Source organism: Pelophylax lessonae, assembly GCF_965119305.1.
Source record: "Pelophylax lessonae genome assembly, chromosome: 3".
In the NCBI taxonomy this organism is placed as follows: Eukaryota; Metazoa; Chordata; class Amphibia; order Anura; family Ranidae; genus Pelophylax; species Pelophylax lessonae.
Genome location: NC_138770.1, coordinates 119,143,591 through 119,157,440, shown reverse-complemented (window position 1 = coordinate 119,157,440; position 13,850 = coordinate 119,143,591). Strand labels below are relative to the sequence as shown.

The following is a 13,850-nucleotide window of genomic DNA, read 5'->3' as shown; positions in this document are numbered from 1 at the left end:
ATCTGAAAGGGCGAAACTTTAATGTAAACAAACACGTATTTATAATATATTATTCTGATACTATTTCTACCCTCAGGCAGGTCCAGCTTTGGTTGGTGGACGGTAGTGCGACATCCCCATACAATAGCCTGTTTTTCCATGTTATTTTTTGCTAGTTGACGCTGTTTACAGCGTGTATGTAAATACTGTAAAATCATGTCCTTTTATGCAATGAAACCTAATAGGAGAAAAATCTTGAAATGCATTGGATGTATCCCTGATTTGGGATTTGTGCAAATTAAACAAGTACCATATGACAAAATCCCCTACCAGGACTTTTTTTTTTGCATGCTGTACTGTACAGATTTGTGATACCAGCCGATATGATTCCATATATTTTTAAACTTGCTTTGCAAATAAAGTTTAGTTACATTTATTATGTTTGCTACTGCCTCTTAAAATGCCAAGGGAAAATGTAGAATTTGTAGGATTGGAGATGCAAGTTGTCCAAGTGTCTGCAAAAGGTTCACAGGCATACCCCCACTCTGGAAAGTGGCGCACACTTTCATGCAGAGAAAGGACTCTTAGATTACAGCAGAAGGAGTGTCACACTTTGTGGGCAGACTGGGAACAAGGCTTGGAGGGTTTCAATGAAGACATCAAGGGAGTGGTGAAATTAAAAACATTTAACAGTCAGAGGGAGAAACTTTGCTATCTGTTATTTAGGTTCCCGTGAAAGAACATGGCTACTTTTACAACCAGTAGAATCACTAATAATATCAAGAGGGGGCCTGAACAGCTGTTGTCCCTTAACAGCCATGTGGATCAAATGCTTCTTGCACAAAGGTTCCGCGGTCCAGCACTTCAACCAAAAGTGCCCTAGGTGTATGCACTGACCTGAGACAGGTTCTCTTCAGACCATCACTCAATGAGAGACCAAGCACAGCAGTGGTTACATCTCTATTGAGGGATTAGGATTAGTCAAGATGTTGTTTGACAAGGCAAGAGTGTAACGAGGATTGAGTGAAGGACAGGACACACCAGTGAGCTCTAGAGAAGGCTTCTAAACATTTAAGAAAACTGCTATATCGAGATTAAAAGCATCCTTAAAAGTGAAGTTGGAAAAGCAGATGCACAGGAAGTGTGTCTTTAAAGGAGTTGTAAAGTCAGAAGGTTTTTTATATTAATGAAATTCTATGCATTAGGATAAAAAGCCTTCCGTGTGTAGCAGTCTCCTCAGCGCCCCCTAATACTTACCTGAGCCCCATCTCTGTCCAGCGATGTCCACGATTCCATCTGTCGTCCATGACTCTCTCTTGATTGGCTGAAACACAGCTGCGGCACCATTGGAGCCCGCGGTTGTCAAAGTCATTTGGCCAATCAGGAGAGAGAGGGGGTGGGACCGAACCACAGCTCCATGTCTGAACGGACACATGCAGCTGCAGCTCCCCCATAGCAAGCTGCTCGCTGTTGGGGCACTCGACAGGGAAGGGGTAGGAGCTGCAAGGAAGGATCCAGCAAGAGAAGAAGGATCCAGGAAGAGAAGAAGGATCCAGGAAGAGAAGAAGGATCCAGGAAGAGAAGAAGGATCCAGGAAGAGAAGAAGGATCCAGGAAGAGAAGAAGGATCCAGGAAGAGAAGAAGGATCCAGGAAGAGAAGAAGGATCCAGGCTGCCCTTTTTTTTAATCTTAATGCATTCTATGCATCAAGTTGGCTTAGAGTTGGGGCCAACAGTTTTTGTGCTTGCCACTGTCCAATCCTTCTGCAGGCAGCAGTAAAACCTGAACCTAAAAGTTAAACTTCCCTTGTTCCTCAATGGTTCCAGGTTTTTCTTGTCAAAGCTTAATTGATCAAGCTGACATAAGAAGCCGATTGGTTACTATGCACAGCTGCACCAGATTCTGTGTGCACCAGTTTTAGTGAATCTCCCCAAAATGTTCTTTACAGTGTTTGCAGTCTGTTGGGAGAAAAGTGCCACAATAACACTATTGTATATTAAACGAGCTAGTGTGTTTTAAAATTGCTGAAATGGTTAGGGAGAGCAATACCACTTTTCATATGCTTTTTATGCTTAGAATTCCATTAAAATAAAGTACATTTTTTCTGAAGTTCATAGCAAGTACAAAACGCCAAAGATGAGCAAGTAAGATTATGTTATGCCTGCTATCTATTTTTAAAGTAATATATTGTACCAGTGAAGTTACCTTCTGATCAGGTAAACTGAAAAGAAATTCCCTGTCGAAACGACCAGGTCTCCTGAGTGCTGGATCTATTGAATCAAGTCGGTTGGTAGCACCAATAACTATGATTTCACCCCGATTATCCAACCCATCCATAAGTGCAAGCAGGGTGGAGACTATAGAGCTGCAGATGGGGGGAAAAAAAAATTTGAAAACAGAAAAACACCCATAAAATCACAGTAAATATCTTATACCACTACTCATGTATAGGACTTTTAAAGGAAACCTGTACTGACAGAAATGAGAGGTTGCCATTGGTGACCTCCACTTGAAAAACTAGATTTTCGTCTTAACGTAAAATCCTTTTCTCAAGTTCATTGACAGACGCAGCTCCATAGAATTCTTGACCATTGGGTTATGCTACCCCCTACAGGAGTAGAACACTAGGCAGGAAAAAGCTTTACCACGCCTATGGGGCTGTCCCTGCAGGCATACACCAACACACTGCTATAGGCTTCAGTTTTATTGCAAGCAGTGTTCAGGGGAAAAACCCCAACCCACTCAAGATAGAGGGGCGGGTGCTGCGTCTGTCAATGAACTTCAGAGAAAAGGATTTTACGGTAAGACAAAAATACAGTTTTCTCTATCGTTCATTGAGCGATGCAGCTCCATATAAAATTCTTGACCATTGGGACGTCCCAAAGCAGTATTTGCATGAGGGGTGGGAAAACGCAGCAGAAAAAAATGAATTCCCAACAAGGCTAAAACTTAGCCAACCAGAGAATATAGAGCTCAACCAGGAACAGGAGCTCACCTGGAAAACACCCTCAAAAGAGACTAAGTCTCTATCAAACAGCAGCCTGCAAAACCTTGCGGCAAAAATTATAAAAATTTTGACGTGTACACAGACGACCAAGTTGCCGCCTTGCAGACTTGTATCACTGACCCATGATGGCGAAAAGCCGGAGAAGCACTCAGCGCCCTAGTAGAATGCGCCTTCACAGGGAAAGGTGGAACCTGACCATTCAGGGTATAAGTCTGTGACCACCAAATAAGGCAAACGGCAGGAAAGCACCATCAATTCTGATACTCTCCGAGCAGAAGTAGAATCCACCAAAAAGGCAACCTTCGAGACAAGGTAAGCAGAGGAATCTCCCCAATCTCAAAAGAAGGTTTTTGGCCTTTAATAGTAGCCAAGGCCAACTTCTGTTGACACCTCTTTGAAGGAAAGCGAAGATCTTAGCCATCGAAAAAAGGAGAGGATGCACCTTCATTGATTCACACCATGAAATGTACGATTTCCACGTACAAATGATAGATCTTCCTGGAAGTAGACTTCCTGGCTTTCAACAGTGTAGGAATCACCGAATCAGAAAGACCCCTATTCTTCAACACCTGGCTTTCAAAAGCCACACCATTAAAGCCAGTGACTGTAAAGCAGGATGAAAGATCGGCCCTTGAGAAAGCAGATCTTCCCTGAGAGGATGTCTCCAAGGAGTATCGGCGACCAACCTTACCAGATCCATGTACCAAGACCGGCGAGGCCAGTCCCGAGTCACCAGAATGACTGGAATCCCCTCCGCCTCTATTCTGCACAGAAGTCTCGGCAGGAGTTTCAGCGGTGGAAACGTATAGATAAGCCGGTAATAACCCCAAGGAGCCACCAGTGCATCTACGGTGTCGACTAGGGGATCCTGTGACCTAGCTACAAACCTTTGAACCTTCTTGTTGAGCCGAGAGGCCAACAGGTCGACATCAGGTGTCCCCCCACCGAGCACACAGGAGATGAAATACCTCCAGGTGTAGAGACCATTCCCTCTGATCCAACACCTGACGGCTCAGGTAGTCCGCCTGCCAGTTTTCCACACCTGGGATGTGTACAGTGGAGAGAGCTGGAACAAAATTCTCTGCCCATTTCAAGATCTCGGCCACCTCCTGGGCCGCTAGGACACTAATTGTGCCCCGTTGATTGATGTAAGCCACGGCCTTGGCATTGTCCCGATTGAACCAGAACTGGACAACCTTGTAGACCAGGGGTCTTCAAGCTATGGCCCTCCAGCTGTTCAGGAACTACAATTCCCATCATGCCTAGTCATCTCTGTGAATGTCAGTGTTTTACAATGCCTCATGGGATGTGTAGTTCCACAACAGCTGGAGGGCCTTAGTTTGAGGATCCCTGTTGTAGACCATTTGTCCAGTGACAAAGGCAAAGCTTTATTGCCCTGAGTTCCAGAACATTGATCGGTAGTCTGGACTCTTCCACTGTCCAAGACCCCTGGGCACACAGCTTCCCCAGCCGGACAGGCTGGCATCCGTGGTGACACCAGTCCAATACAATGGAAGGAAAGATTTGCCCTGGTGCAATCCCAACAAGCGAAGCCACCACAGAAGAGCAGTCTGTTAGGACTCAACCGAATCATAGAATCCAACAACTTTGGATATTTGTTCCATTTGACCAGAATTTCCCTCTGTAATGACCTGGTGTGGAATTGAGCAAATAGGACCGCCTCGAAGGTCGACACCATCAGGCCTAGGACTCTCATGCAAGTCCGCAGAGAAGACAGACTGCTGGACAACAAACCAATCACACCCTGCAACTTCTGCAGCTAGTCCAGGGGAAGAAAAACCTTTGAAGCGGAATCCAGAGTCAGACCCAGGTAGACCAGTCTTGAGACCAGTCAAACGCTTGCAGAGTCTTTACAGTGATTGCCAAATCTCCCAACAGAGCTGAATGAGAATCTGCTCTTAACAGGAAATCGTCCAGGTACCCCAGGACCGCAATCCCCCTGACGTAGAAGTGCCAATGTCGGAGACAACACTTTTGTGAAGGCCCTAGGAGCAGAGGCAAGACCAAAGGGTAACCGCCACTAATTGAAAATGCTCTTCTCCCACAGCGTAGCAAAGAAAACGCTGGTGTCCAGCGTAGATCGGGATGTGTAGATATTCATCCTTGATATCGATAGAGGCCAACAGGTCTCCCTGATGTAGGGACGCCACCACCGTGTGAATAGACTCCATTAGAAAAACGTTTGTACCCGCATGAAGCGGTTCAGAGCTTTGAGATCCAGGATTGGGCGGACTTTGCCACCCTTCCTGGGCGCAGTGAACCGGTTGGAATAAAACCCCTGAAAACATCCGAGAGCGAACCTACACAATCATTCCCTGTGAAAGCAGATCTTGCACCGCCTCTCGTAGGTCCGTTAACCGATCTGGAGATAGGCGGAGTTTGGACGGGAAGAACCTGTCCGACGGGCGGAACCTAAATTCGATCTTGTATCCCGATCAGATCAGTTCGTGAACCCATTTGTCCTGAATCAAGGAAGTCCATGGTTCTGGAAAGAAGCGAAGACGCGCCCCCCCCCCCCCCCCCTCTTCATGCAGACAAGGATTTGTCCACAGATCCAGATTGGCCTGCTCTCGGCTGACCTGATCATGTCTTCTTGGAACAACCTCCCCTCCCCCCCCCCAGAAGACCTGAATGGCTTAGCTCCTTTCTCCTGCGACCCAGAGGTATGGAAGGGCCGTCTATGAGCAGTAAATGAAGGCCCCCCATCTATTACACAGTGCCAGCGATCGTGGACTCCAAGAAATTGGCCAACCCATGCATTCCTATGGGGGGAAACTACCCAAACATGGCCAACCATGCATATCAATGGGAACATTTTTACATTGATGCAGAGCAAAACTACAGCAAAATGGCAGCCCCCACGGCGTGCTATGTGGTCTCCAGGACCCCCCCCCGGGGGGGGGGGGTCATTAAGACAGTGGCATTGGGGGTCCCCAGGAGGGGCCCTCACCAGGATAAACCTCTTCCCTCCCCCGCAGAACCGCCACAGCAATACATCCACCCACCTACGGTAGGAACCTGCTTGTGGCGGAAAAGCCTAAGCGGGGGCCTGGTATCCCCGAGAGGCCAGGGGAACCAACGGGGCTCTGTTGTGGTGAGGCCTAGAGCTGCACTATAACCTGCGCACGCCCGCAGACAAGGCTGGGAGACCTTAAGGATCTAGCATATCCAGTCCGAAACCCAGCCGGATGTTGTTTGCAGTTCTCTGAGGAACAAAACTAAAAAATGGTCTTACAAAAAAAAATAAAAAAAAAAAAATGCTAAGACCCAAGTCCCAGCAGAGAACTATGTCCTACACCTAAACTAGGCAGAAACTGAAGCCTATAGTAGAGTGTGGGTGCATTCCTGCAGCCACAGCCCCATAGGTGTGGTAAAGCTTTTTCCTGCCTAGGGTTCTACTCCAGTAGGGGGCAGCATAACCCAATGGTCAAGAATTCTATGGAGCTGCGTCTGTCAATGAACGATAGAGAAATCATAGTTTGCCTGTCATGTTGATCCATAATCTTCACTGATCCAGAACAAAATATTTAAAGGGTACCTAATCTATTGATTCAGGCAACTAGCAAAGTCAGAAGCAAATTTCAGCAACAACAGCTTCCATACGACCTCAGTAAAGATTTCCTACAGGTAGCAAGAATTCTGCTCCTTGCTATGGAGGAAACCACAAATCTAATGAGCACAGAGATTCACTTTAAAGATTAACCTGATCTAAAAAGTAAACACATTTTGCAATGAATACCCAATTCATGGGCGAGGAAAATAAAAAAACAGGATTTTTGCTTGCACATTGGATGACTAAATTTAGTACAACGTCAATAACTAAACCGATGTGTTCTTTTCTCTGTACAAAATATTTTTTTTCCTCAGTGAATTATGAGGTGAACATATGCCGATTTCAATCTAAAGGAGTACAAGCAAGCAAAATTTTTGACTTACTAGTAAAGTTCTTTACATGACACAGGATCTTCTTAATGAAATGAAACATTAAAAACAAAAATGTAATATATTGCAGCTTACCAGTTCTTGGATGTGGTGGTTGCACTATTTTTTTTTTTTTGTTTGGGCATTTTTCCCCTCCGTTTCCACCTGATCTAGCAAGTAGCACACCGTCTGTATTAGGCTAGGTTCACATCTATGCATGTGCGTTTTATGAGTTTTTGCAGCACATTTCTCGGTGCGTTTCGTTTTTTATTGCATGCATGTTTTTGATGCGTTTTGTGAAGTGTAAATGTTGCTAATAGTAGGTGTCTGTTGTCATGCAGGAAAACGCACCTAAATTGCAAGTACATGAGTTTTTTTAATGAAATTCCACTGAAGTCTATGGACCCAAAAATGTGCCGTGCTGCATGTATGAAAAGTCCATGCACCTTTCTATAAAAAAATAAAAAAAAAAATAAAAATGTGCAACATCAGTTTTTTTATTTAATTTTTTTTTAAACATGCAGGGACTACCTGAATTTTTGTGAATGAGACCCCATGGGAAAACGAGATTTTTGACTTACCGTAAAAACCATTTCACCAATATTCATTGACAGACAGCACCTGATCTTCATAACCATTGGGTTATACTACCCCCTACAGGACGACAACACTAGGCAGAAAATTTGGCTACGCCTATGGGCATTCCTAGGGGGTATACCCCGTTTCCCTGCTATGGGTACACAGTTTTTTTTTTTTTTTACAAGCAGTGCCAAAAGAATTAAAATTCCACAGAGGGGTTGGCGCCATGTCCGTCAATTAACATCCAAGAAATAGATTTTACGGTAAGTAAAAAATCACATTTTCTCTTTCGTTCATGCGGACACAGCTTCTAGTATTCTTAACATTGGACATCCCAAATCATTGTTAAACATGATGGGTGAGAACAGCAAAAAAAAAAATTCCCCAGGCTAAACAATAGCCAACCAGGAAACAAGAGCTCAACCAAAACAACTGAAGCCCACATGAAAAAAAAAAACAAGTCCTCAACAGCAGCCTGCAAAACCTTGTGGCCAAAAGCAGCATCTGCAGATGCAAACACATCCACTTTATAGAACTTTGTGAAAGTGTGCGCCGACAACCAGGTGGCCGCCTTGCAAACCTGCGTCACTGACGCCTGACGGAAGGCCTAGGAGGCACTAAGTGCCTGAGTATAGTGCGCCTTGACAGGGAAAGGAGGAACCTGACCCCTGATGAATTGGCCTGAATAACCGTCTGTCTGATCCATCTGGAAATGGTCGCAGTGGAAGCAGAAAACCCTGAGGCCCATCCGCGAGCACAAATAGTGAGTCTGACTTCCTAAAAGACTCCATTGATTCCAGATGCCCGAACCACATCCAAGGCATGCAAGGCAATATCCTTCAGATGTTTAGGCCTGGGACACAGGGAAGGCAACACAATGTCTTCATTCAAATGAAAATCAGACAACCTTTAGGAGGAAGGACAGATAGCCACAAAACAGGCCACCTTCTGAGACAGCGTAAGCAAGGGAATCGCCCGAACATTCTCAAAGGGAGGCTTCTGGAGGACCTAAAGCACCAAATTAGGGCCCCAAGGCAGTACCCGAAACCGCACTGGAGGAAGCAAATGTTGGGACACCCTGAAGAAAGGTATGCACCAGGGGGTGTGTGGCCAAGGGTAATTGGAAGTAGACTGCCAAAGCTGACACCTGGCCCATGATTGTACTCCAGGCCAAATTTCTGTTGAAGGAAGGTCAATATCTGAGCCACCAAGGAGCGAGGATGAACCCCAAGCAGTGTTAATTTTGTCGACTAAAACCGACTAAAACGTTTTAGTCGACTAACAATTCAGATGACTAAAATACGACTAAAACTAAAATGGCATTTTAGTCAAAAGACTATAACTAAAACTAAATCGAAATTCGCTGCCAAAAATTAACACTGGTGCATGCTCAAAGCATAAATAATAACATATTAGATTTTTCACTCCAGGACCAGCAGTAGTATATAATGAGTTTGGAAATTGTAGAGAAATGCTTAAATAATGCATTACAAATTACAATTGCACTACACCTATTTGATTATAGATGACTAAAATGTAGGGCGTTTTAGTCGACTAAAATATACTGGAGTTTTAGTCGACTAAATACGACTAAAACTAAAACACTTGCAGAAGACTAAAATGGGACTAAAACTAAAATGCCATTTTAGTCCTAAGACTAAGACTAAAACTAAATTGAAATTTGCTGCCAAAATTAACACTGACCCCAAGAGACTCACGCCACGCAATGCAAGTCTTCCACGCACGATGGTAGATCTACCTAGAAGTAAATTTCCTAGCTTTGAACAGCATTGGAATCACCGTCTCAGATAAACCTCGATCCATCAGCACCTGGCGTTTAACCGCCAAGCCGTCAAAGCCAGCTACTGTAAAGCAGGGAGGAAGATTGGTCATTGGGACAGCAGATCTTCCCTGAGAGGAAGCTTCCAAGAAACGTCGGCAACCAGCCGCACCAGATTGGCGTACCAAGCCCGACAAGACCAGTTCGGGGCCACTAAGATGACCGGAATTCGCTATGCCTCGATCCTGCGTAGAAGTCTTGGCAGAAGCTTGAGAGGAGGGAAGGCGTAAAATCAAATGATACTGACCCCACAGGGCCACAAGCGCATCTGTGGTGTCCGCCAGAGGATCCCATGACTGAGCCCCAAACCTCTGCACCCTGTTAAGGCCGAAACGCCAACAGATTAATCTCGGGGATGCCCCACCGGAGGCACAACTGATGAAACACCTCCGGATGAAGGGACCACTCCCCTTGGTCCAATGCTTGTCAACTGAGGTAATCCGCCTGCCAGTTTTCCACCCCAGGAATATATACAGCAGAGAGGGCTGGAATGATCCTTTCTGCCCACCTTAGAGCCTCCAGGATACTTTTTGTGCCCCCTTGGTAATTGACATAAGCCACGGCATGGTCCGATTGAATGCGCACTTGACATCCCTGAAGATGATCCGTCCAATGGTCCACGCAAGGTCTGATCGCTCGGAGTTCCAAGACATTGATCGGTAGTCTGGACTCTTGCAGATCCCTTTAGCAGAATTTTTGCAGAGGATGCCTCCCCAGGTGGGCAGGCTGGCATCCGTGGTGACCACTGTCCAATACAACGGGAGGAAGAATTTGCCCAGCCGAAGCACAAGAGAAGGAAACCACCACATCAGGGACTCCCTCGTTCCCCGACTCAGCTGGATCTGATTGTCCAGAGACTGCAAAGTCCTATCCAATTTGGCCAGAATCTCCCTTTGCAAGGACCTCGTATGGAACTGTGCCAACGGAACCGCCTGGAAGGTAGACACAATCAGGCCCAGCACCCGCAAGCAAGTCTAGAGGGATGACCATCTGCTGGACAGCAGGCGACGAATGGCAGCCTGAAATTTCTGGAGTTTGTCCAGATGGAGCACTCTGGCTAAGGCAGAGTCCAGCTTTGTAGATGGAACCAGAGCAGACTTCTGAAAATTCAGAATCCAGCCAAACTCCCACAAAGTTCATATGGCGATTTCCAGGTTTTCCACCAGAGCAGTAGGAGACTCTGCTCGCAGAAGGTCATCCAAGTATTCTAGTACCGCGATCCCCCTTTGGCGTAACAATGCTAGTACTGGGACTAACTTTTGTGAAGACCTGAGTAGCAGAGGCGAGACCAAAGGGTAATGGCACAAACTGATAATGCTCATCTCCCACGGCAAAGTGGAGGAAGCGCTGGTGACTGGCACATTATGGAATGTGAAGGTAGCATCCTTCGTCTCGATAGAGGCAAGAAAATCCCACTGATGCAGGGATGCCACCACCGTGCGAATGGATTCAATCCTGAACTTCTGCACCTGCGCAAAGCAGTTCAGCGCCTTGAGGTCCAGGATTGGACGCACCTTGCCTTCCTTCCTGGGAACTGTAAACCAGTTTGAGTAAAAACTCTGAAAACGTTCAGAAGTCGGAACCGGAACAATCACCCCTTGAAGCAACAGGTCTTGTACTGCCCCAAACAGACCCTGTAAACAGTCCGGGGACAGACGCCAAGTTGGAACGAAAAAACCTTGCCGGGGGACAAGAGTGAAACTCGATCTTGTAGCTGGACCAAATGACTTTGTGGACCCACTTGTCTTGTACCAGGGAAGTCCACAGGACCGAAAGGGGGGCCAAAAGACCCACAGTGACCGAAATTGTCCGATCAACCCAGGGAGGTGCCCACATTCCCCCCAAACCGTCCAGGGGTAGTGGGGGGGGGGGGGTTGGACAGCTACTTACCACACCAGTAACAGTATGGGCACCGCTCTGGACAGGACGCCGCTCCATTGTAATGTGAGTGCTGTCAGCCAGGAGGAAATGCTGCGACTCAAGCCAAAGCCAGTTCATATGCGCCCCCATGAGACGTTTTAACACGCAGACGTGGAACTGCTGTCTGCACACGCTCACTGGCTAGACTGGGGGACCCTATAAAGATCTATATAATCCAGTCAATCGCCCAAGTTCAGCACATGATTGTAGCTCAGATTCAGCAAGAAACCCTGAAACCATTCCTTGTTAGGAAAAAGGATAATGCCCCCTGATCAAAGAGCTGCTAAATAGCAGCAAGAAGATCTCTCTTTGCGGGGAAGCAGGAAAATTCGAACATAGAAAGTGGGGAGGAGGAATAGTACAAAACTCTTTTGTAGCCCATGGAAATTATACTCTGGACCCAATCATCTGAAATTCCCTGGCACCAGAAGGCCAAAAGGCTGACAGATGTACTCCCACTGCGACAAATGGAGGTGCATCCCTTCAATAGGAAGAGGGCTTAGAATAAGTCTTGGCGGTCCAAGTCTTCCAAAAAAATAGAAGTGTGCTCCATACTTGGAGCTTGAGTAATGAAAAGAACTTTTCCTAGTCTCAAGTGTCTAAGGTCTATCTGCAGAAATGCAAGCCTTCTTTTCCTGATACTCCCTTCCTTACAGTTTCCTCTTCAAAATACCTGCCCAAGGAATTATCAAACCGGTGTTCTCGTTTCAAAAAGGCACATGATTGAGGCACTTCTTGCTTGAAGTTCCAACCAACCAGCATTTGAGCCAAAGGATCATTCACCAATGGAAAGAGATCTGGCAAAGTATCTGCCAAGCCAGTCACACAGTAGTGCAAGGTCACAGGTAACAGCTCTAGGTAGTGAACAAATGAATCCAATAAAATTAAGCTAGGGTCTTGAGCCATGCACTTAGTTCAGACAGTAAGGTTCAGGCAGGCAGACAGCCAGCCAGCCACAGAGGCAATCATAGGCTGCATGGCAAGGCCTTCTCATAGGAAACAATGCCTCTAACCTTTTGTCCACCAAGTTCATGAACATAGGATTAACCTCTACAGGGATAGTTAAGAGTCTTGCCAAGAAATGGCTTAGTCAACCACAGGGACTGTCCATTTCTGCAGGAAACCCTCATTAGGATATAGCTGAGCAAACGCTTAGGAGGGGCAAAGAGTTTTTAAAGGTAAGGCCAGTCACCGAATAAGGCTCTAGCAAGTTAAGACAATTTTAGGGGGCCCATGACAAAGAGCAGAACTGACTGCTCTAATGTTAAACATGAGCATACCACATCATTAAATGTAGCAACAATATCTTAAGCTCCAATGAGCTCTCAGTCAAAGGCATCTTATCCTAAACCGTTTCCAGGGGTGGAGGGTCTTCCTAAAACTACCTTATCCTGGAGCAACATATCAGTTACAAGAGCAAGGAAAGAACGACTCAGGGAGAGACTAAAGCTGGATACACACGATACAACTTTTGTATCCTTTAGATTTACCTTCAACTATGTAGTGCAAGGGCCTGCCTGATTGCATACAAATTTAAGTGTTTAGGTTTGGCCTCTTATACGGTTTTGGTAAATCTAAAGGAAAAAAATCATCCCAAAGAAAATTGTATAGTGTGTATCCAGCTTAACACAGTGAGATGAGATCTTATAAAATCAGACATTGTTGCAGAAAATTCCTTCCTAGATGGTTAACAGAGAAGGGTGTGCAGCTAATGGGCCATTGAAGTTCCTAGAGGAAGGCAAGGAATCCAACTGGTAGTGGTTGTCAGAACAGGGTACTATGAGCTGAGAGCAAAGCTATCTAACCCTTTTGCACCTGCAGCTATGATCTATCATGTGAAGTGCAATATTCCATTATCTTCGGATGGGGCAGCATAGAAGGGTCCAGCCCCATTCTGGTTTTGCCCTCTATGATGAGCACAATCCCCAAAGAGATTTTCAGGGACCATGCCCCACTGTGGACCTGTACAGCACCCTGCAGCTAACAATATGCTGCATCACATGCCAGGGTTAGCACTAATGGAGGATTAGTGCCGAAGCTACTTTACAGGCTGCCCCCGCATCTTCTTCCAGTTAGGGTCTGGACACAGTCTGCCAAGTTTCCGCTGAGAAATCAACTGATCCAGAAAGCTGCCAAAAAGGAGAGATGCATTGGCTGTGGTACAGCTAGGAACCTAATAAAAGAATATTGACAAGAGGTAAGGCTCTCTCAATAGAGGAGATGTCCACCACCAAAGGGCACTAGCTAAAAAAAAAGGCTTGCTGGGAGTGTGAGGGGCTATACAGGGGATGTCACTGCAGCTTTTTTTTTAATTTTCCAGTGTACAATCACATGAAGGTAGCTGCATATGCGCCATTGTTAAGCCTAAGATCCTGTGTTCTGTACAGTACAATTAAAAACCAAGTTTTTTTTTATTTTCCTTACACATTGTGGGTTATACTATGCACACTGAAGGTTACCTTTTTTCACCTCTTTCACCAAGATGAATGAAAATTCAGTTTAAAAAGAACTATGCTATACTTTAGTATATCAAAGTCAGAGGGGTTACTAAAGGCAACTAAACTATGCACTTTCCAAGTGCAG

At 45.7% G+C, this 13,850-nt stretch overlaps 1 protein-coding gene across 4 annotated transcripts in view; it reads right to left on the bottom strand.

The window, feature by feature from the left end:
- Window positions 1–13,850, bottom strand: part of ATAD2B (ATPase family AAA domain containing 2B) — a 346,270-nt gene that overhangs the window by 191,043 nt on the left and 141,377 nt on the right. For all 4 annotated transcript variants that reach the window (XM_082251749.1, XM_082251750.1, XM_082251751.1 and 1 more), the window contains exon 14: window positions 2,185–2,344. In XM_082251749.1, coding sequence (XP_082107875.1) covers window positions 2,185–2,344 — 160 coding nt within the window. The remainder of the gene's footprint in view (window positions 1–2,184; window positions 2,345–13,850) is intronic.